The 23165-nt window shown below is 47.4% G+C and overlaps 1 protein-coding gene across 3 annotated transcripts; it reads left to right on the top strand.

Annotated features, from left to right (window-relative positions):
- Positions 1-2130: 2130 nt before the first annotated feature.
- Positions 2131-9014, top strand: LOC309354289 (uncharacterized protein). 3 transcript variants are annotated; one of them, XM_081884431.1, is made up of 9 exons: positions 2131-2630; positions 4932-4993; positions 5703-5782; positions 7083-7126; positions 7261-7328; positions 7427-7718; positions 7824-7903; positions 8089-8143; positions 8432-9014. In XM_081884431.1, the coding sequence occupies exons 1-6, from the start codon at positions 2531-2533 to the stop codon at positions 7673-7675; spliced, it is 603 nt and encodes a 200-aa protein (XP_081740557.1). In that variant the 5' UTR covers positions 2131-2530; the 3' UTR covers positions 7676-7718; positions 7824-7903; positions 8089-8143; positions 8432-9014. The 3 variants fall into 3 exon arrangements, with proteins under 3 accessions (XP_081740557.1, XP_081740558.1, XP_081740556.1); XM_081884432.1 differs by lacking the exon at positions 2131-2630 and adding an exon at positions 4162-4566; XM_081884430.1 differs by lacking the exon at positions 2131-2630 and having other exon boundaries at positions 4573-4993.
- Positions 9015-23165: the final 14151 nt, after the last annotated feature.

Raw genomic sequence — 23165 nt, 5'->3', positions numbered from 1 at the left:
GGCTGCATATGATTGGCTAATTCTGGAATTCTACTGTAAGCCAATCAGGTTGTGGATTCACTTCTATCTGGAGCATGATTGGGTGGTTCCTGCCAACCAATCATACTGCTGCATTGTTCTAAGACCAATCAGACTGCTGCATTCTGAATCCTATTGTTCTAGGATCAATCAGACTGCTGCCTTTTGGATCCTATTGTTCTAGGACCAATCAGACTGCTGCAATTTGGATCCTATTCAATTCAGTACATAACATCCGGCTTCCGGAAAAAAAATCGCAAACTGGAACACTGACTTCTGGGTTTGCAGAGTTTGGGTTCCAGGTTGTTTGAGTACCAAGGCGTTTGAGAGCCAAGGTACCATTGTTCTGTCATGTGACAAAGACACATGAGAGCAGAAGCAGCAAAACAGGCTGGGAAGTGCTGGGACTGCACAGTCATTTGGGCCTACTCAGGTTATTCAGGCCTAACTGCTAATTGTTGAGTCACTCTGACATGTGGCTGAGCAGCCATTTTGTCTGTGTGTTCTCAGTAAGATTTCAGTCCGTCTGCCTCAAGTTGTGAGCGGACTCAGTATGTCATCTCAGTCAAACTGTTTGGAACCATGCTGTTTATGAAGAAGTTTATTTTAGCTCAGCAAAGCTTTTATTCAATTAAAAACTCTGCATTATTAATTTACGCTGCACGTCATGTTCTAGATCCTGTGCTCACTCAGCAAAGCCAAATGGTGGGAGACGCAGAGCAGACAAAAGGGAATGCTTGTTTGCAGAATTTGTACTGTTCAAACGGAAAGGGCTCAAACCATTGCAAGAAGTGTTGAAATTTTGGGAGGTTGGATAGTTACAATGGAATGGTCTCGGTGGCGGGGTGCACATTTTTATTCTTATTTATTTATGGTAATTTGTCAAAATAAAATAAAAATTAAAAATTAAGGAAGAAGAAGAAGACAAAAAGACATGTTTCTGCACACAGCTCATGGCTGGACTGGAATTAAGCACCACAAAATGCAGCTTTAAAATGAGATGGCCCAATCCAGAAGGCCTCTGTGCCCATTTTGAGCTTGCAAGATCCTCTGAATGGGTGATTTGTTTTCCTATACCAGGGGTCTGCAACCTTTAAGATAAAAAGAGCCACTTGGACCTGTTTCCGAAGGGGAAAAAAAACTGGGAGCCGCAAAACCGGGAAGGTGACGTCGGGACAGAGCGTGACTAATGCACTCCATGCGACGTCACAGCCAGTACAGCGCCCGCCACAGTGGGGAGTGTCGGGGCGCACAATGCGCCTCCTCCCCTCGCTAGTATCTGCCCGGGAGCTGCGGCAAAGGTGTAAAAGAGCCACATGTGGCTCTGGAGCCGCGGATTGCAGAGCCCTGTCCTATACCCTTGGTGTACTTCCACATAGGAGCTTATTGTGGACTCAGCGCTGCTGAGCAAGAGCCACTGGGCTTATTTTGTGGCGCACTGTGAATCGTAGTGTTTTCACCGCCAAACATTGCAGAGGGCCTTCTCCCCCACGTTTGGCACAACTTTGGAGTGAATCGGAAGCCGTCGGATTTTTGGTGGAATCTTAACCCAGGGCGCCCAGGGCTCCTTTTGTACGGTGCTGGAAAACGTAGTGTTTTCACCGCCAAACGTTGCAGTAGAACCAGCTTCCCATTCTTGGTTCCCAGGAAATTGGGGGAAAGCAGTCTTCATATTCCTCATCTCTTTTCTAAAAAGCATGTGTCTTCCCCTCCAAACAATCCTGGGAATTGTAGTTTGTAAAGGGTTCTGGGAATTGTAGGTCTATGAGAGGGAAGCACTTTAAATCATAGGATCACAGAATTGTAGAGTTGGGAGGGACCTCTGAGGGTCATCTAGGCCAACCACCTGCAATGCAGGAATCTCAGCTAAAGCATCCATAGCAGATGGACATCCCACCTCTGCTGAAAAACCTCCAAGGAAGGAGAGTCTACTGCCCACTGAGGGATTTCTTCCCACTGTCAAACAGCTCTTGCTGTCAGAAAGCTTTTCCTGAAGTTGAGTCGGAATCTCCTTTTTGTACCTTGAAACCATGGCTTCAGGTCCTGAATGAGAAAACAAGCTTCCTCCTTCTTCCTTGTGACGGCCCTTGAGATACTTAGAGGGCTGCATGGTGTGGTTCTCATATCCATGTCCTGAGGGACAGAGAGCAAAACATTTCTCTCTCCCCTTTCACAAGCCCAGGCAGAATTGCAAAGGGTCAGTGCATCTGGCTGGTAAGGAGATGGTCGGAGTTTGGAGCCCAGCCACGGTTGGCTGTGGGCAGGATCCTGGCATTGTCCGGTGTTGGACTGGATGATCCTTGGCATCCCTTCCAACTCTACCAACAGGCAGCTAAAGGAAGGGGCGGGGGAACAAGATGCAGAACCAGGGGAGGCACAACCACGCACCCCAACAGCACCCTCTGGCCTGACCCACGGTGGCCTCATCCCAGCACACTTTGACCCCCCTGATTTTATTTTTCTTAATTCAGCTGCCTGACAACCCAGCAGCCTGGCCCCTGTTTGCCAGCTGATGTCACAAAGTGCTGCTTTGCAAGTAAGCCTTATAGTGTCCTGCAAGAGGGATGCCTGTCAGATGACGGTGAGAGACTTGAGAGAAATGGATTCTGAAGGTAGGAGGCTCAGAGAAGATGAGTGGCATTATCATCATCATCATCATTAGCGTCACCCATCACTGGTCCATGTGGCTTGGCTTCTTGGCTTGACTTGTTGACAGCTGTAGATAGCTTGCCAGGTCCCTGCCTCTCAGCAATGGATGGTGTGTACACAGCCTTTGGTTTTTAGGGAAATGCTTCTGAGTTTGATCAAACGAAGTGTTGGCGATGCTACGCACAAGAGTTAGACAAGGGGCCGGCATTTGTCACCTGTTTCGACCATGAAGAGTCTTGGACTTCTTCAGTAAGTTCTCTCTTTGTTTGATCAAACTTACCTTTGTTGATATCGGCAGGAGCCTGGCTAAAGGAACTTTAAAGACTGAATCTTCCTTTTGGACACAATATGAATCAGTTTTCTATTTGTGGCTTCTGTAGTAGATCTTGCACCTTGTTCCCTCAATTTTTGGATTATTAATATAAGATTTAGAATGTAGAATGGTTTGGTAGTGTTTTGTGTGCCGCTTATGTGCTGATTACTTCATACTGGGCTATTATGAGAATTGGCAGCACCCCTTCTCATAAGTGGTGGACATACTATCAAAGGCTCATTGGCATGGATAGCCAAGGCCATTGCTACCAACAACACTCTTTGGAAAACAGGACAGTGGATGGGAAAGGCCTCCTGAGAGGACCGTACAGTAAACTGGGTGCAAGATAGTACAGATACTCAGAAGTGGCCCTTGGATGCACATCTGACTAAACCTGTGGGGCCTGATTCAGCCAAGTGAAAGGAAAGCGGAAGGCTGCTTCTGCGGGGAAAGGGATGGGCAGGGAGACGAAGAGTCCCACCCTCTTCTTCTTCTGCAAGGGGAATAACTAACAAAAAAAGGAGCAAAACACACAGTGAAATTTTCACATCTCCACAGTTGTTGTTGTTTGAGTTTATTTATTGAGTTATTTTAGCATGCAAAATAGGGCACGGATGTAAGGGTTGATGGGTCCAAGTAGGCATGATGGAAGCAACAGTATTTGTTCTTTAAATGTGTCTGCCATATTTATATGTGCGTGTTATGTACTGAGTTGAATAGGATCCAAACTGCAACAGATTGTTTGGTCCTAGAACAATAGGATCCAAAATGCAGCAGTCTGATTGGTCCTAGAACAATAGGATTCAGAATGCAGCAGTCTGATTGGTCCTAGAACAATAGGATTCAGAATGCAGCAGTCTGATTGGCCCTAGAACAATGCAGCAGTATGATTGGTTGGCAGGTAGAAGTGAATCCACAACCTAATTGGCCTACAGGAGAATTCCGGAATTAGCCAATCACGTGCAGCCCATTGTGTAAATAATATATATAAAGCAGATACTTTGAGGGGACTTTCATTCTTCCTCCTCACCACTATGAGCTGAATAGAGAGCATGAAATCACTTTGCGACTCTGAGTAAATTTCAGTGCGGAAGCCAGAATCAAGCGGCAATCCAACAGAATCAGAAAGCTAGCCACTATGGTCTGCATTGCTGACACACATCTAAAGAAGCAGGTAAGTTTTGGCACTTTTAAGTCAGTGGTTTTTATTCACAGTGTTCCCAGTTGCGCCTCAGCTGTGTCATATCTATGGGAAACTGCCAAGAATAGACCCACATCCCATGTTATTCTGGCCTCCTTTGGGAGAAAGGGTGCAATATAAATTCAATAAATAAAATAATTATAAGTGAGTGTCCAGCTTGGGAACGTTCCTTGGAAGCCCAGCGTCCGACATGGCTTCCTTCTGAGTGCAGGAAGCTCCTGTAGCCAATCGGAAGCCGTCGCTTGCCCCCCCCCTTCTAGAACCCACCACTCTCAACCAACTCTCAACCGCCTCCCCCCCCCCAACATTCACACTCGCTTTAATAGCCTGAAAGGATCTTGAATCTTTCTACAGTTAGTATCCACTATGGCTGAGTTTTGCAAAGGTGGGAGCCTGGAAGCTACAATGCCCAGGATCATTTTGGGGACATCATGTGCTTTAAATAATCATTAGATGCACTTTAAATCATAGGATTAAAGAATTGTAGAGAAAAATGAATGCTGATGGTAGATGACCCAGAGGAGATGAGTGGCATGTTGTTGTTGTTGTTGTTGTTGTTGTTGTTGTTGTTGTTGTTGTTGTTATTGGCATCACCCATCGCTGATGCATGTGGCTTGGCTCCCTGGTTTGCCTTGTCCACAGATGTTGATAGCTTGGCAGGTCCTCAGCTGTGGACCCCAGATGATATTTTCTGCTGTGAATTACTGGTTGGTAACTTCCTCTGTTTTTATTTTCCTTTCTGTCTCACAGGTTCTCAGAAAGGAAGGCCGCAAGCGCTGCTCTGGCGCCGTGGGGAACGACTGGAAGTTGTGGTATGTTAATTCCATGGGGAATCCATTTCCCACATATTTATTTATTTATTTATTTTAATTTCTATACCGCTTTATATTTGTAATAAAAATCTCAAAGCGGTTTACAGCATAATAAAACATTAAAACATAGTTGGGCGATGTTCCTCCGGCCTCAGGAGGAGCCTCTTCAGTGGGTCTGGTCCTCGCCCCCTGGCCAGGTGGAAAGGGCCTTGCAGGGAGCAGCCTTCACCCTCCCACCTGCCCCCTATGTCCCTCCGCTGGCTGGCCGCCCCCTGATGTGGCTGGGGGGAGAGAGAAAATGGAGGGCGATCTGCCCCAGAATAAAATCTGCCCCAGGAGAAAATAATTGGAAAAGCTTGCAAATACCAGATAGCCTTAGGATTTAAATACATAATGTGATGAATTAATATGTTTAATGCTGAACTGTAAAGAAAGAAAGATGTTAAGTGATTAAGTTAATTTTTTAAGAATATAGGTTTTGGAAAACTGTTAAAATGATATACACGGAAATTCAACCAGGGGATACGAGTAACAATACTACTAAGTTTGGTTTAAATAATTAAACAATACTACTAAGTTTGTTTGTTTAAAAAAATTGGGGAAAATTAATAAAACATTTTTTTGTGGGGAAATAAAATCTTTGGGGAGGGCCTGTCCCCTAGAGTGGATGCCTATGGCAGGAGAGTAAAATGTCCTTCTTCCTTTGCAGGGCCGTGGTTTGGGAGCGCCAGTCAAGGCTCCAGCCATGCAGCAGCCCAGCGGTGCCACATCCCAAACCAACATCTGCAGGTATGCTGTGCCCTTCTGTGGCAGGGGTGGGGCAGTCTGAGGAGGGCACGGCCGGTGCGCTCACACTCGGCCCCACATGGCAGAGGGGGGCCAAAGAATGCGGAAGAACAAGAGGGAGAGGTGGTACAGGCAGGGCCGTAGTTAGGGGGTAGTGAGGTGGGCCCCCGCAGGTGAGGGCACAGCGCAAAATGGGCTAAAAATATGTCATAAATATTGATTATTGCCTCATAAGGAAAGGCTTTTAGCAGAGGATGAATTGAATGGGTGGAGGGTTGGAGGAGAGGCAGGCAGAAGAGCTCATTTGTCCGTGGCTAGGGGGCGCAATCTGGACGGTTCTCCAGGGGCGCAAGATCACCCAGCTACGGCACTGCGTACAGGGCGCCCTTGACATAAGAGAGCCCAAAGTTGGCCCTTGGTTGGGCACAGTTCCAGATTAAAACCTGTGGAGACCCCTAGGCAGTCAAAATATCCCTGGGCTCCTTGCAAATCATATCCTGATACATTTTTTATTTTACCAACCAACAGTATTTAATAGGCAAAACAAACAGGACTTATTCTGATCCGTTGTTTCCTGGCCCATAAGCTGGTGCCTGCTCCGTCCATTGGGTAATCTGGCTGTGGTGGGGAATGCTTCTGTGGAGATCAGTCCCAGAATTCTCCCCACCCCCCAGGTCATTCCTTCCTTCAGACAAAAGAAGAAGTGGCTCTCCTTGCCTTCTTAGCCCATATTTTTCTCTAATTTCTGTATCCCATGCAAATGTCCTTCTTGAGATTCTAGCCAAGCTCAACTGGTGGTCTCAGTTACCATAAAGGTAAAGGTAAAGGTACCCCTGCCCGTTACGTGTCCGACTCTAGGGTTGTGCGCCCATCTCACTTAAGAGGCCGGGGGCTAGCGCTGTCCAGAGACACCTCCGGGTCACGTGGCCAGCGTGACAAAGCTGCTCTGGCAAGCCGGCACCAGCGCAGCACACGGAAACGCCATTTACCTTCCCGCTATAAAGCGGTACCTATTTATCTACTTGCACTTAGGGGTGCTTTCGAACTGCTAGGTGGGCAGGAGCAGGGACCGAACGACGGGAGCTCACCCCACCGCGGGGATTCGAACCGCCGACCATGCGATCAGCAAGTCCTAGGCACTGAGGTTTTGCCCACAGCGCCATCCGCGTCCCATAATGTTGCCACAATGAACCATAAAGTTACCATAATGAACCTTAAAATAAAAGAGATACCTGTTATTACCTATATATTTATCTGGAACTCCTCCAACCAATCATACTAACTGAACTTGTTTCTTTCTTAGGCGAGAGGCCGGCCAGAACAAAGGGGGAAAGGCTCCCAGCTCAGGTAAGTGGAAATGCCAATTGAGTGCCCCATATTTTAGGAATGTTTCCTTCCCTTGTCCCCCACCCTCATGCCCCAGACTGGGGTTAGCCTGGCAGGGAGCCAGGCGCCTGCTCATGTTTCGTTTTTCTTTGCAGTGTGGGAGCCTTTCCCCAACACCTATTTTATTCTGGCCAAATCCCTCGAGAGACGTGGCGAACATCAGGTACGAGGGCAGAGGGAATGAAGGGATCCTTGTGAAACATCTTTTGGGAGTCCCACCTGTGGCTTCCATTCTCATGTGATGTCCTTCTTCCTCCACAGGGCCACACCTCCAGGGATGAGGCTCCAGTGCCGGCTCCCGGAGTGAAGAACCGAGCAACATCCCGGCGGTTCCCGGCTGTCGTCCCTCGCGGCGCATCCCCACTGCCCCTCCTCCGTACGGGCATGGCTCCATCCCGACCCGGTTTGGCACAGAAGCAGCAGCCAAAGTTTCCTCCCATTAAAACAGCTTCTCGGGTGATTTCTGAGAGGGAGGAGACTTTGGCTGTTGCTTCTGTGCTAGGCCGGTAGGACGCCCGTACGGTGGAGAAGTGGGGAGCCCTGATAAGATCAGGTAAATGGAAATGCCCCTTCCCAGGTCCCCCACCCTCCTGCCCCAGACTGGGGCTAGTGTGGCTGGCAGACAGGAGCCTTCTGATGTCTCTGGTTTTTTTTGCAGCGAGGGAGAAGTTCAGCCGTGGAACCGTCGCATTCCTCCGGGAGGGACTGGAGCCCAGACGACGGCCTCTCGCCCCTGAGGTAATGGGACAGGGGGGAGGAGGGGGGCCCTAGGACACACACAAGGAGGGCCTGCAGGATCAGGCCAAGGGCCCGTCTGGTCCAGCCTCCTCTTCTCCCAGGGGCCACCCAGATGCCACTGCAAAAGCAGCCAACAGGATTCGAGCCCAAGAAGCAGTGCTTCAAAGATCCCTTCTTTCTTGCAGGATCTCGATCGTGCGCCGCTGTGGCTGCTGCCCAAGCCTCCCCCAAAAAGACCAGGTAAGAGGAAGGGAACCTTTGCATGGGGCGGGGAGAAGGCTGGGGGCCTTCCTACAGGGGTTGCTTCACTACAGCTCCCATTGTCCTTGACGACTGTCCTTTCTCCCCTTGAGGATTCCACAGCTTGACGAATTCCAGAGCGTTTGGATCTCAGCTGAAGGACTGTATTCCGGTTTCTGATTTTTCAGCTGCTGAAGCATTTGAAAGCTTTACAAATGTGAAGAGCGAACTTTTCCCTGTTCATCCTTTGGACACACCGGATAATTTTGTTGTTGTTGCTAAATCAAGAAAAGATGAATTTTTTCTACTCTGAGAAATATTCCGGGGCTGCATGCACCGCTGAAGCTGCAGATGGAATTCTAAGCAGTGAAGCTGCTCCAGCGTCTTCATTTCCTTCCTAGTTCTAACTTGTCCCTGGATATCTGGAAAGGCAACTGTGACTGCATTGGTTTTGAGGATATTCTGAACGACCCAGCACAGAGTGAAGGAATGGGAGATCCTCATCTTTTGGTTGAACACAAACTTGGTTTCTTATAATGCGCACATCCTCCATCCTTCTGTTCATGGAAATATTTCTTACCTGTGTCCCTGTGGGTTCAAGTAAACCCTATAAGCAGTAGTTGTACAGCACTTATTTTGATACACACAGTGTCTCACCTACCTTGATGAAAAAAAGGCACATTAAATACTTAAATATATTACTTTTGTTCTATGTTTACTGTCAGTACAAATGTCTTGCAACTGGGTATTTTTTTTAAAAAAATGGGAAATATCTCTATTCAGGGCAATTACTGTTTCACATCTGCAACTGTGGAACTGTAAACATTAAAAAGTCTATAGAAAAGGGTCATTTTAGATTGAATGTTCTTGTTCTTTGCCATATATAACCCAGGTATTTGCTGTTTAATCTTTCTTTCCTTGTGCTTGATGACATGCCATCTTTTAAAAACAACGAGTAAAATTTTCTATAAATGCAACTGTCAGGGTTTCAGGGAGAGAAGGGCAGATGGGGGAGGAGACAGAGAGCGAGGGGGAAGAATCCCAGAGAGACGAGGAGGAGGATGACAATGACCAAAGGTCGTCCGTGAGTCTGTCCAGTGAGTCAGAGGACTCCCAAAAGGGAGCCCCCCTGGTCAGACCAAGAGGACCCCAAGGGGGAAGCAATCAGGAGCAGGGGAGCGAGAGGAGAGCCCCGAGTGGAAGTGGGAGATCGGAGCCGGTTTCTCCGCCGGAACGGAGTGAAGGGGGTGGAGTTACCAGTGTGTCAGAGGGAGCAGAGCAAGAAGGAGACAGGGGGAGGAGATCGGAGCAGGGCACTCTGCCGGAAGGGGCAGAGAGTAGCACCGGGAGCAGTGTAGCGGTCGAGAGAAAGGTCAGGAGCAACGTACGCGCGCCAAGTTCAAATGTGGAGGCGCGCGGAAGTGAAGAGAGCCCTGGGGAGGAGCCCGGCCCCAAAGCGCGAAGGAGGGGGGAAGAGGCGTCAGAGGATTCAGCCTCGGGCGAGTCCCGGCGGGAGGGAACCCAGGGGGGCAGAAAGACCCTGCGGAAGAGGAAGGAGAGGAAGAGGTGGTCCAGCACAAGCCTCTTAAACTGGTGTAGAGGCGGTACCGACTCAGAGGGGACTTCAGCGGTCTAACGTTCAGACGTAGAGCCACGGAGATGGAACGTATAAGGAGCAATGATCTTCAATAAAGACTTTTGTAAATAAACTGGATTGGACTTGGGTCTCTTGTGAGCTGGGACCAACGGGTGGCTCTGACAGTAAGTCCCCTCCCTCAGAACGCAAAATTTTTTTTTGCAAAGCTCACCAACGGTAGCAGCCATGAGTACGGAGGAACAGCTGCTAACGCTGAGGAATCAGGTTACCGAACTCACAGCTGCGGTCATTGCATCTCAGAAGAAGAATGACGAACTGGAGAAGGCTTGCCAGGACCTGCGAACAAGGTGGGAGCATGCAGGCGGGGCAGGGGTCCCGGGATCCAGATCGGAGGGAGTTGGACTTGGACGGCGGGGGGGCACCCTGGTTACCCACTTCGATGGCAACCTGAAAAACTACCCTAACTTCAGGGCAGACGTCGTGTATGCACTGCATTTGCTTCGCAATGATTTTAAAGATGAGGAAGAGAGAGTGGGGTTTATAATTTCGCATTTGCATGGAGAGGCTAGAGCTTGGTTGCGCAATTTGTGGCGCGAAGATGGCCCTGCCCGCCGCAATTCTGATGAATTTATTAAAGCGATGGATGCTTGTTTCCAGTCATCTGTGGACGTGGATATTGCTCGTAAAGAGATGCACGGATTGCGGCAAGGCAAAGCCACTGTACGTCAATATCATTCCAGATTCTTCGCATTATTAACTGCGTTGGGCTGGGAGAAGGACAGTAAACCAGTAAGAGATCTGTTCTGGGAAGGTCTTAGCGGCCCCATCAAGGATGAGATTGCCAGAGGAGACAGACCCCAGACCCTAGAAGACGTGGTGCAGAGGGCTCTTGCGATCGGAATACGACACGAGGGGCACCCTTGGCACGAGGGGGAGGGACCCCAGGCGCGTGCACCAGCGAGAACGCCTCCTTTTGTTCCCAGGGACTTCAGCCAGACGCACCCCTCGCCCTTGGGGAGGCAGGGAGAAGAGCCGATGGAAATTGGTGGTGCTAGGGCTCAGACACCATCCAGAGCCCCTGTTTCCGGTGCAGTAAAGGCGAAGCCTCCTAGAGGAACCAGGAAATGTTACATCTGTGACAGTGCACAGCATATGGCGAAAGAGTGCCCCCAGAGGCTCCAAAAACACACTGCAGCTCTAGCAACAGTGGCAGCGGAAGTGGTGCAAAGAGAGCAGCCTCAGGGAAACGACAGTGCCTGGCTGGAAGCGGAGCTACTGGGGCTCAGCCAGGCGAATCTGTAGAGCAGTCCCCAGCACCCTTGCAACGCACAGACCCTTTACCACCCAAGCCAGCAGTGCAGCTCACTGCAACGCTTCAGCTGCCGAATGGATACACCCTGGAAGTTCCCATCACGATTGATTCAGGGAGCAATGCCGATTTTGTGGGAATGCAATTTGTCAAGCAGCATCGTATAGCGCTCCTGCCTGCAACGACGCCCCTGAACGTAGTTACGGTGGACGGCAGGAGATTGCTGGGAGGGCAAGTTGTGCAGCAGACGCCTCCCATGGTGATGCAGATTGGAAACCATCGAGAAGTCATTAGCTTCAATGTCACCCACCTGTCCGACACGCCCATAGTATTGGGCATGAGTTGGCTGGAGAGGCACAGTCCTGCTGTAGCGTGGTACCAGCGTCAAATCACCTTCTGCTCATCGTATTGTGCTCAGCATTGCATCCAGACCAATCAGGAGGAGGGGGCTGAGCAGCAATTGCACCTCGGCATGGTGCAGGCAGTGCCTCGCAAGTACGAAGGATTTTTGGAGGTTTTCTGCGAGAAAGAAGCTGACAAGTTACCGCCTCACAGGCCTTACGACTGTGCGATCGACCTGGTGCCGGGGGCGCAGTTGCCGACTGCAAAACTGTATTCCATGTCTGAGGACGAGATGCAAGAGCTCAGAGAGTTCATAGAGCATAATTTGAAGCGCAGTTTCATCCGGGAATCCAAAGCAGTGGGAGGCAGTCCTGTTTTCTTTGTGAAGAAGAAAGACACGCCCCAAAAAAGACTCATTGTGGACTATCGATTCATAAACAGACTGACTAAGCCCAAGGCCTTTCCCATGCCCAAGATTGACGACCTCCTAGCGACCGTTAGGAAGGGTAAGATCTTCACCAAGTTGGATTTGCGTGGAGCGTACAACCTCATCCGCATCCGGGAGGGCGATGAGTGGAAGACTGCCATGTTCACGCCTCTGGGCACGTATGAATACAGAGTTATGCCGTTTGGTCTCCAAAATGGCAGCCACGTTTTCCAAGCATTTATGCATCACGTGCTGGCGGGACTCCTCTACAAGAAGTGTGTGTGTTTTCTCGACGACATCCTGATTTTCTCGGAATCGCCGGAAGCTCACGAGAAGGACGTAAAGGAGGTCCTGCAGAGGTTGCGGGAGCACAGGCTCTACGCCAAGTTGGAGAAGTGCCAGTTTGATGTGACGGAGGTGGATTTCCTCGGCTACAAGCTGTCCGACGAGGGATTGGCCATGGACAGCGTCAAGGTCCGAGCGGTGTTAGACTGGAAGAGCCCACGCAATCGGAAGGAGGTCCAGAGATTCATCGGGTTTGCCAATTTTTATCGCAAATTCATCAAAGGTTTTGCAAAGGAGACGGCAGCAATCACGGACACCCTCAGTTCCAAGAAGAAGAAGTTCGCTTGGACGGAACAGGCAGAGCGCTCCTTTCGGAAGCTCAAAAGCCTCTTCGCCTCCGAGGAGCAGCTGCTGCACGTGAATCCCGGCAGGCCCATGCGGGTTGAAACCGATGCGTCCGACAGAGCGGTTGGAGCCGTCCTTCTGCAAGAGGATCCGCAAGGGAATTGGAGACCTGGCGCCTTCTACTCCCGAAAGCTCAGCAAGACGGAGCAGAACTACACCATATGGGACAGGGAACTGTTGGCCATTCACGCAGCTTTCAAAGCGTGGCGGCACTTCCTCATAGGAGCCAAGCACACAGTGCAGGTCCGCATGGATCACAAGAACTTAGAGTATTGGCGAACAGCGAAGCTCCAGAGCCAAAGACACATGCGCTGAGCAGAATTCTTCGCGGATTTCGACTTCAGAATAGAATACATCCCGGGGGATTCCAATGTTATAGCCGATGCGCTCTCCAGGAAACCACAATATCTTGAGGAGGCGGCACCAATAGCAGCGAAGCACATTTTCGCACCGCAGGCGTGGGCGTGCGCTGCCATCACAGTCGACCTGGACGCGGTGCGACGCGCTTTGCAAGTGGATCAGTTTGCACAATCCAAGATGGAGGAGCTGCGCAGGGGGTCGCAGAGAGACGATGAGTTCCAGTTGCGAGACGGGCTCTTGACTCGCAAAGGTGCTCTTTACGTACCAAGCGACGAGCTCCGCGCGAAGGTTCTGCAACAGTTGCACGACGCCCCCAGTGCGGGCCACTTTGGCAAAGAGAAGACAATAGAATTAGTGGCCAGGGACTTTTGGTGGCCCCAGATGCGGGGAGAGGTGGCGGATTACGTCGCCAGGTGTGACACCTGTCAGAGGTCCAAGCCAGTACACCAGAAGCCGGCGGGGTTGCTGGAACCGCTGGAGACGCCGCAGCAACCGTGGGAGAGGGTAGCACTGGACTTTGTTACTGATCTGCCCAGCTCCAGGGGCAAGACGGCGGTACTGGTGGTTGTGGACCTGTTCACCAAGATGGCGCACTTCATTCCTTGTGCCAAGGTGGCGACGGCAGAACAGACCGCCAAACTTTTCGTCGACCACGTGTTCAGGGTACATGGGCTGCCGCAGTCCGTCCTATCCGACAGGGGGCGCCAATTTGTTTCCCATTTTTGGCAGAAGCTCCTGGGTATCCTGCACGTCAAGATCAACCTAGCGTCGGCGAGACATCCACAGACCAACGGCCAAGCAGAGAGGGTCAACGCGATCATGCAGCAGTACCTGAGATGTTACGCCAATCAGCGACCCGCAGCGTGGGTAGACTACTTGCCGATGGCTGAGTTTGCCTACAACAACACGAAGCACGCATCGACGGGGGTGACGCCGTTCTTTGCGAACAATGGCCGTCATCCCAGAACCTTTCCGACGCTCGTGGAAACGGGAGAGGGCGTGCCACAAGAGGCCGACCAGTTCGCCGCAGAGTTGCAGGAAGTGCACGAGGAACTGCGGAGACATTTGGAGCTGGCCAAACAAGCCTATAAGGTGCAGGCGGACAAACACAGAAGGGCGGGAGAAGACATCCAGGTGGGGGACTGGGTATGGTTAGCGGCCCAAGCGATGCCAGCCAAATCGTTAGCCAAAAAGAAGCTAGGACACAGGCAGCTGGGGCCATACCAAGTTGAGGCTAGGATCAATCCTGTAGCATTTCGCCTGGCTCTCCCAGAAGGCTCCAGAGTGCACCCGGTCTTTCATAGGTCGGTGCTCACTCCCTACAAGGCCCCACACAGGTTTCAGGAGTCAGAAACAGTACCAGACCCACGCAGAGAGTCGCCCAAGAGGGGGGGGGTCACCTAGGACCGAACCGCTCAACGAGGTCACAGAGATCCTGGACTCGAGATGGGGGGCAGAGGGAGTAGAATACTTTCTCGCCAGAGAAGGTGCCCCAGCCAGTGCCAATAGTTGGGTGCCAGACTACGCCTTAGACGAACCAATTTTAAAAGACGAGTTCCATGCCCTTTTCCCACATAGACCCATGCCAGCCGAGTACTTTGATGACTGGCTCTTTACGCCCACAGTTTCAGACAGCACTTTCAGGGGTTTTTCTTCCGCCGAGGAAGGAACACCAGAATCAAGCCCGCCCAGGGGATCGTGCTCGGGGGTGGACACGGAAACCCCTTATTGGTGGGAGGAGCAACCAGAGGAGGAATGGCGTAAGAGGTGGATGATGGGGCCTTGGCGGGCAGCACCAGAGGAAGTAGCAATGGAAGAAAAGACTGAGACTGCGCTGGCGGAAGAACCCGAGTTCGAACACACATACACAGAACTGCCAGCAGAGAACATGGACGTAGACGACCTGTATCCTGAATCTAACCCCGAAGAGCCGCAGCTCCCACGACCTGCACCCGACAGGCGGGAGGGGGGAAGGGGGGGCTTCGAGGGGGGGATGGATGTCAGGGTTGAAAAGTGGGAGTGAAACCTTTGGTGGATGTGCCCAAGGATTAAGGCTTTCTGGGAGATGATATATAATGAACTGAAAAAGGTATTTAAATATACCCTTTTGAAGAAACCAGAGGCCTTTCTCCTGGGCATAGTTGACCAATCGGTGTTAAAGAAGGATAGAACTTTATGTACGCCACAACAGCAGCAAGAATACTTATCGCAAAATATTGGAAGACATAAGATCTACCCACTTTGGAAGAATGGCAGATGAAGGTGATGGACTATATGGAATTGGCGGAAATGACTGGCAGGATTCGAGACCAGGGAGAAGAGTCAGTGGAAGAAGATTGGAAGAAATGTAAAGACTATTTACAGAGATATTGTAAAATTAAGGAATTTTGGAATAATGTTGGATTGGAACTAAGTGGTTTTTAGCTATGATGAGTTAAAGGAATATGAAAAAATGGGTTTATATAAGTAAAAATCTAAGATTGTAATAATTTAAGAATAAGATCTGAGTAGCAAAAAGAGGGAAAGAAATTGTTGAATTAATAATTTGATTTGGAATACAAAAAAAGGGAGGTCCGAGGAGGTCCAAGAAACAAGTAAATGAAAAATAAGGAGATGGAAAGATTGATTGTTTTTAACAATTTTTGTTGGATATTTTTTCTTTTTTCTGTTTTTTTTTTTATTTCTTGTAATGTAAAATCCTTAATAAAAAATATTATATAAAAAAGAAAAGAAAAGTGGGAGTGAAAAAAGGGAGTCCACTCTCGAGCTGGTCAGAACCACGTGAGGAAAATCGGACTGCAAGGAACCGGGTACAACTAAACCTTTAGTCTCCGAGTATATGGGCATAGAAGGGATCCAAGAATTGTAGAGCCGGAAGGGACCCCAAGGATCATCTAGTCCAACCCTCTGCAATGCACAAGCCCCACGTTGGGCAAAAGATTCCTGCAATGCAGGGGGTTGGACTAAGAGTTTTGGAATGACACAGGTAAAAATGTCGTCGCCATTTTGGGAGGCATTGTTGGAGCTCTTGGGTCTGGGAGGAGAAAGAGAGAAATAGAGTTGTTTACATATCATGGATCAACTCCTCGGTGGGACTTAAGAGCGACAAATGCCAAAATTTACGATGGAAAGAGTGATGTTATCTACGAAGGAGATATATGGAAACCATCTGGACTTAGTGGAGGAACGGGAAATCCACACAGGAATATTATACTTGCTATCGGCTTAAGGAGACTAACAGAAGAGATCGTAAAGGAAAAAGAGAAATTATATGAACAAGATATGATGTGGAAACACCAAGATAAGACTGGATAGAATTATGAACTTTGTTTGGACTGATTGGGACTGATTTGGACATTAACGCAGTAATAAGAAGATGATCTGAATCCCCCTTTGGATCTTGAAGTATGGGTTCCCCCAACAAAATTTAAAAATTTGGCTTTGTAATTTGGAATTTATGCGATGTGATTTAATTTGATGTGATTGGCCAGTTAATAAAAATTATTTTTTTAAAAAAATAGATGACCCCCAGTGTCCCCTCCAACTGTACAGTTCTTTGATTCTCTCATTCAACAACAGACCATTGTCTAATGCTGTCCTTCCTAGCTGAGAAGTATACCAGACACCTACAGGGTAAACTCTTCGTGGCCTTTATGGACCTGAAATCAGCATTTGACTCCATCCCCAGATCCCAGCTATGGTCCAAATTGAGTCTGATCTTGCAGGACAAACGACTTCTCTTTCTTATAAAAGCCCTGTACAATGGAACCAAACTGCAGGTCCGATGCGGTCGACAGGGACAGCTATCGAACAGCATCGAGATGACTAGGGGGGGTGAGACAGGGTTGTATTTTGGCCCCCACATTGTTTTGTCTATTCTTAAATGACCTAGAAGAGAACTTAATGGACCCAGATGGACACATTCCAAAAATAGGAATGAGAAGGACCCCTTTGTTGTTGTATGCTGATGACGCAGCCATCATCTCGCGTCCCAGGCCGGGCTTGAATTATCTGTTGAGGAAATTTTCTGATTACTGTTCTGGAAATGGTTTATCCATTAATTATGAAAAATCTAAAATCTTAGTCTTCGAAAGAAGATTCTCCCAGTCTAAATGGGTGCTGGATGGCCATAACCTTGAACAGGTAAAATACTTCAGTTACCTAGGGCTCACATTCCATCATACAAGATCTTGGAAGCACCATTGGCAAACCTCCCTTCAAAAGGCGGAGATTACAAAGCTAGCCATACATAGATTCTTCTTCATAAAGGGCGGCAAATATGTTCCAGCAGCCTTAAGGGTTTTCTTTTCTTCTTTTTTTTTTTTTTGTTTGACAGATCTGACGTAAATTTTTATTAAGCGTTTCAAAATAGAGAAAGAAAAAGAAAAAAACAGAAAAAGAGAACAGAAAAATATACACGAATAACAATACATCAAATAGATATTTTTACATCACTTCTTTCACATAGTTGTTTCTTTCAAGACTTCCTTCAGCTAAATCGCAAGTCATTCGTAGCCAAAATTAATGTCCGCGATTCTTCGTTTATATTGTCGTTATGTCTACTCTTACTCTCTATTTTCTTTGCACAATAACCTCTAGTCTGTTACAGTACGTCTTTAAATCCCTTGAGCGTTATTTTTCCATCACAAACGTATTCCAAGTAGTCTACATATTTCCCCCAGTCGCTGGTAAATATCTGGTCCTTTAAATATCTAATTCTCCCCGTTAACTTATCAAGCTCAGCATATTCCGATAATTTACCTCTCCACTCCTCCACCGTCGGGATTTCTTGTTGTTTCCACCTTTGCGCTATTACAACCCTTGCTGCCGTAACCGCATAATATACCAGTCTACGATCTTCCTTTTTTATATCTTGTCTTAATATCCCTAATAGGAAAATCTCGGGTTTCTTTATGAACGTGTATTTTAATATCTTTTTTAATTCGATGTAAACCTTCTCCCAAAACTGTTTTACCCTTCCGCACTCCCACCACATGTGGTAGAAGGAGCCCTCTACCTTTTTACACCTCCAACACTTATTGTCCACCTTGTACATTTTGGCAAGTACATATACTTCGGCAGCACATATACTAAAATTGGAACGATACAGAGAAGATTAGCATGGCCCCTGAGCCTTAAGGGTTTTCAACGCAAAGCCCGTTTCCCAACTCCTGTATGCAGCAAATGTCTGGCATAATGGGGACCTGCCAAAGCTAGACGGCTTTCAGGCAAAATTTATACGATCTCTGCTGCAGGTACCTAACTGCGTCCCCAACTCCGTACTTTTGTTGGAAGCTGGTGAATGCCCAATTTCAGCTAGAGCGTGGTGGGCTGCCCTAAGACATTGGCTCAGGATTTCAGTGTTTAATCTAGGGAAGGGTCTGTACCAACATTTGACCAATGAGGAATTTGTCAGCAAATGGCAGAAAACCATGGCTAAAAAAGCCACCTCTATTGGTCTGTCTCCCCCCCAACTGTATTACCTGGGCTATGAAGGCGCCCAAAAGGCTTTAACGCAAAGATTATGGGACAATGCACACAGTGACTTGCGATCTCGATCACATGCAGTCTGTAGTCCACTGGCAGCAGGAGTTCAATATGGGTATGTCTTTGAGTTAACATCTTACATCAAAAACCTGACAGTACCTAACTATCGAAGGCTTTTTACCAAGGCCAGACTGAATGTCTTCCCCTCTGCAGTGCTGGATGGTAGGTTGAGAGGAGTTCCCTACCAGGACAGACTTTGCTCGTGTGCTCAAGACATCGATTCCATAAATCATATTTTGTTACATTGTGCGAAGTATGAGCAGGCCAGGGCTGAATTGATACTACCCTTGCTGGTGCCTTTCCCGGGAAAGTCAGAGGCTCACTATGTCAGGTTCCTACTGGAAGACCGGACAAAAGCTAGAACTTTGGCAGTGGCAAAGTTTTTATCGGTCGTTGCAAGAACAAATGAGCCCTATATTCCAAACAAAGTGCTTGATTAACCTGGAGGTAGGCTGTATGAACTGTATGTATTGATTTGTAATGTTTTGTTGGTCTCTGGACCGTAATAAAGATTGTTGTTGTTGTTGTTGATTCTCATACAAATGCTGTGAATGGCATGTATGTGATGACATGTAGTGTGATGACCCACTAAGTTGCATCCTGCAGAGATGAATGTCTCACCCTGAAGAGAGACTGCTTCCCATCACTCATTTAGAACTCTAAGGGCTGGACAACCAGGAGCAGGAAGAAAGTAGAGAAAATCTGTTCCAGGATATGTTTCCTTCTTCTTTTTAAAATTTTTATTAAATTTTATTTAACATAATTATTGCAAAATACATACAAATACATACATGCACATATTTTTCAGATAAGCACACATATATAAAAAGGGGGGGGGGGAGAGAAAACGAAGAAAATAAAAAATAAAAAATAAGAAGAAACATTGGAAGAAGAAGAAAAATGGGAAGAATTTCTTCCAAATATCTCAATAATAAAATTCCATCACTTACACTGCACTTCCTATATATACTTTAAGCAAAATTGTATCTGTTATTCCATATTTTTCCCATACAACCTCATACAAATATACAGTGGTAGCTCAGGTTACAGATGCCTCAGGTTACAGACGCTTCAGGTTACAGACTCTGCTAACCCAGAAATAGTGCTTCAGGTTAAGAACTTTGCTTCAGGATGAGAACAGAAATCGTGTGGTGGCAGCGGGAGGCCCCATTAGCTAAAGTGGTGCTTCAGGTTAAGAACAGTTTCAGGTTAAGAACGGACCTCCGGAATGAATTAAGTACTTAACCCGAGGTAGTAAAGGTAAAGGTACCCCTGCCCGTACGGGCCAGTCTTGACAGACTCTGGGGTTGTGCGCCCATCTCACTTAAGAGGCCAGGGGCCAGCGCTGTCCGGAGACTCTTCCGGGTCACGTGGCCAGCATGACATCACTGCTCTGGCGAGCCAGAGCTGCACACGGAAACGCCGTTTACCTTCCCGCTGGTAAGCGGTCCCTATTTATCTACTTGCACCCGGAGGTGCTTTCGAACTGCTAGGTTGGCAGGCGCTGGGACCGAGCAGCGGGAGCGCACCCCGCAGCAGGGATTCGAACCGCCGACCTTTAGATCGGCAAGTCCTAGGCGCTGAGGCTTTAACCCACAGCGCCACCTGTGTCCCTTAACCCGAGGTACCACTGTACTAAGTTGCATCCTGCAGGGACAAATGCCTCACTCTGAAGGGAGACTGCTTCGCATCACTCATTTAAGGATTGGACAACCAGGAGCAGGAAGAAAGTAAAGAAAAATCTGTTCCAGGATCTGTTTCCTTCTTACTGGTCTGCATGGGCACCAGGGCACACTAGCCATCAGCAACAGGAGGGCATCTTCTGTACATATATTTTCCAAATACATTCTAGGTGGTTAGTTCTGCCCCACTGAAGCCAGCTTGTACCTTCCCCTATTATTGTGACTCACAATTGCTACTGTGATAGGAATTTTATGGTCTTAAATATATGGTAATGTTCATAAGTGTACCAACCAATCACATACATAGATCAGCACAGGAAGGCCAAACTGGAACTACGGTATTTTGATTCCTAAACTGACCAAATCTTTTCTCTGCAAGGTCAAAATGGAAAAGCCTCCCCATTGTCTTTTCCTTCACAAACCCTGTCTTAAGGGTAGGTCTGTCTTTGAATAGGGTGTGAGCCTGTGACCTGGCCCAGGAACTAAGTATTTATCATTACAAAAGACTGGCCAGGCTCTCCAGGAAATCCAATCAAGTAACCTGCCAGACAGGAGATAAACAACAACAGGAGAAAAACAATATTAAAATTTCTGTTTTAGACCGCCTTTTCTGTGATGTAGGTGTGATGTATCTGAGGGGTGGTCTTAGGTTACACCCCTTCTGTGATGTATGTATGATGTTTATGGGGGTGGTCTTGATCTACAGGGTGGCAGTTTCAAAAGTCTTTATAAGGCCTTGCACACCATTTTTCTGGGTCCCTCCTCTCTCCTGCAAGTGAGGGGAGCACCCTGTTGCAAGAGTTCAATAAAGGCCAAGCCTACAGGATGCTGTTTTGCTCCAAGTAATCCTGGTTGGTGTCTTTGTTTTTGTCCAAGGGAGCCCTCGGATTTTTTCGTTAACACTACCTTCACACACTAAAAGCATTTACTGTATTTTTCGCTCTATAGGACGCCCCTGACCACCTCTATAGGACGCACCTCTTGTGAGAGCTTGCAGAGCGGCGTGTGTTCCTGAGAGATCTCACGCGGCCATCCCTGGCTCCTAGCACACCAAGAAGGCCTTGCTCAGTGAGCAAGGCGGAAATATTAAAAGCTCTTTCAATGCCAGGAAAATCTTCCGGGCGTTTAATTTGAGCAATTTTGACCAGGCAGCCTTCAACCATGCAAACTTGAAATTTCACAAGTTAAATGCACATAAAACTGTATGTGTATCGTACTGTATTGTTTTTATGCTTTTCAGACTATAAAATCGGGCATTCTTTTTTTATAAAGCTGCCTACAAAAGAAATCAACAAATTTGCAAATAACATCAACAAATTTGCAAATAACAGTGTTCTTGCAGATCTCAAAATCATTTTGCACTGTGAAGATTATTATTATTATTAAATTGAAATTCATCATGTTTTGCTTAACTGGGGTTGCTTGTCGAGGTCCCCAGGGCCACCCCAATAACTCACACACCACACATATTTTTTTGTTTAAGGTTTCTGGCATAATTTTGGCCACAACTTTATTAAAATAGTTGGTTGCTTAGGCATTGGTTGCGACTATCTGTCCCCACCATGGGGGACAGACTGACATTTCGCACGATGCGAAAGTCAGAATGGGGGGATACACTTGGGGGTTACGCGGAGCAGGGAACCTGCCCTCACCCCAAATGCAACCAGGAGCTCATTGCTATGGCCCGAGCCCCCTTGACAGAGTGGACAAGCAATAGTTAGCCCCCAATTCCTTTAACGGAATCCCTTGCAGCAGCAGCATTAGAGGGGCAGGCACAGCCAATCCATGCCCCTCAACCAACCAAACCATAAACCAATGCCTAACCGCAATCTTACAAGTTGTGACAATTTGCTAAGCAGTAGGCAAAAACCAAATGGCCCCAGCCAATCAGCCAGATGGACAAAATTCCTACCGGGCCCCTGCCCCAAAGCAGACAACCCCATGACAGGCATAGCAAGGTCAAGTGAACAACCCTATTTTAGGGGGGGGGATGGGCAATCCGCTGCATGGGCGAAAAGAGGAAGCCCTAGCCTCGTGCAAGGAGTTTTAGCATTTCTGGCTGTCAGTCAACAAATGGCAACATTAACTTCTTCCCAACAACAAGGGAAGCCCAATTGCATCAGTGGCCAACGGTCAATTAGCCCGCCCAACAACTTTGGAGTCTCCTGGTGGCCCCCACCGCAACACATGCTCTCCATGAAGGAGAACACTCTTTGTAGAATAAATGACCTAATAGGCTTCTATGTGCCCCATTATAAACTGCTGCCGCCATCTATTGGCCACAAATGAAAACAACCACCCAGTTAAGGCAGCTGTGCTTATTCAAGAGAAAAAAATTCCAAAAGCCTCAAAGGAGTAATTTAAAAAAAAAAGTTTTATTAGTTTTACAATTTAATATTCCACACACTTATCATATAAAAAATAATAATAAAAGAATCCAAATATTGCCCCCCCACTCTATGACTTCCAGTTCCGGTTCTTTAAATATTTGCTACTTCTGCTTAATTTATTTTTCCTTATTTTTGTGAATTTTTTAGTTAAATGCTCCTATGTTCTTATATATTTCTATACCATATTATCTTTCCAATTATGTCTTACATTTAATTAATTTCCAAATTGTTATTTCTTAATCTTTACATTTGTTGTCTTACTTGTAAGTGTTTACTCAAACCCTGCTAATGAGTCCATTTCTTTACGTTTCTGTAAATATAGCATAAATGGTTCCCAATCTTTTTTTAAAGTCTCTATTGCCATTGTCTCTATGTCTTCCCGTAAGTTTCACCATTTCTGCATACTCCGTAAGTTTAGCTTGCCATTCTTCTTTCGTGAGTAATATATTTCTAAAGACCAACAGAAATGTCATGAAAAGACATAATCATCACAATTATAACAAATAAAGGCTTGACATATCTCGCTTTGCATATCATGAGTCTATCTCATATATTAGTTTCACCTTTTAAGTTGAATTACTGAAATAAATGAACCTTTCCACAATATTCTGATTTTTCAAGTTTCACCTGTAGTAATTGCCGTAATAATAAAATACTGTGGTTTATGTACTGGGGGAA

The sequence above is a fragment of the Podarcis melisellensis genome, assembly GCF_964234715.1.
Source record: "Podarcis melisellensis genome assembly, chromosome: 13".
Classification (NCBI taxonomy): Eukaryota; Metazoa; Chordata; class Lepidosauria; order Squamata; family Lacertidae; genus Podarcis; species Podarcis melisellensis.
The sequence above is the reverse complement of the archived record's forward strand: the minus strand, read 5'-3'. Positions and strand labels throughout refer to the sequence as shown.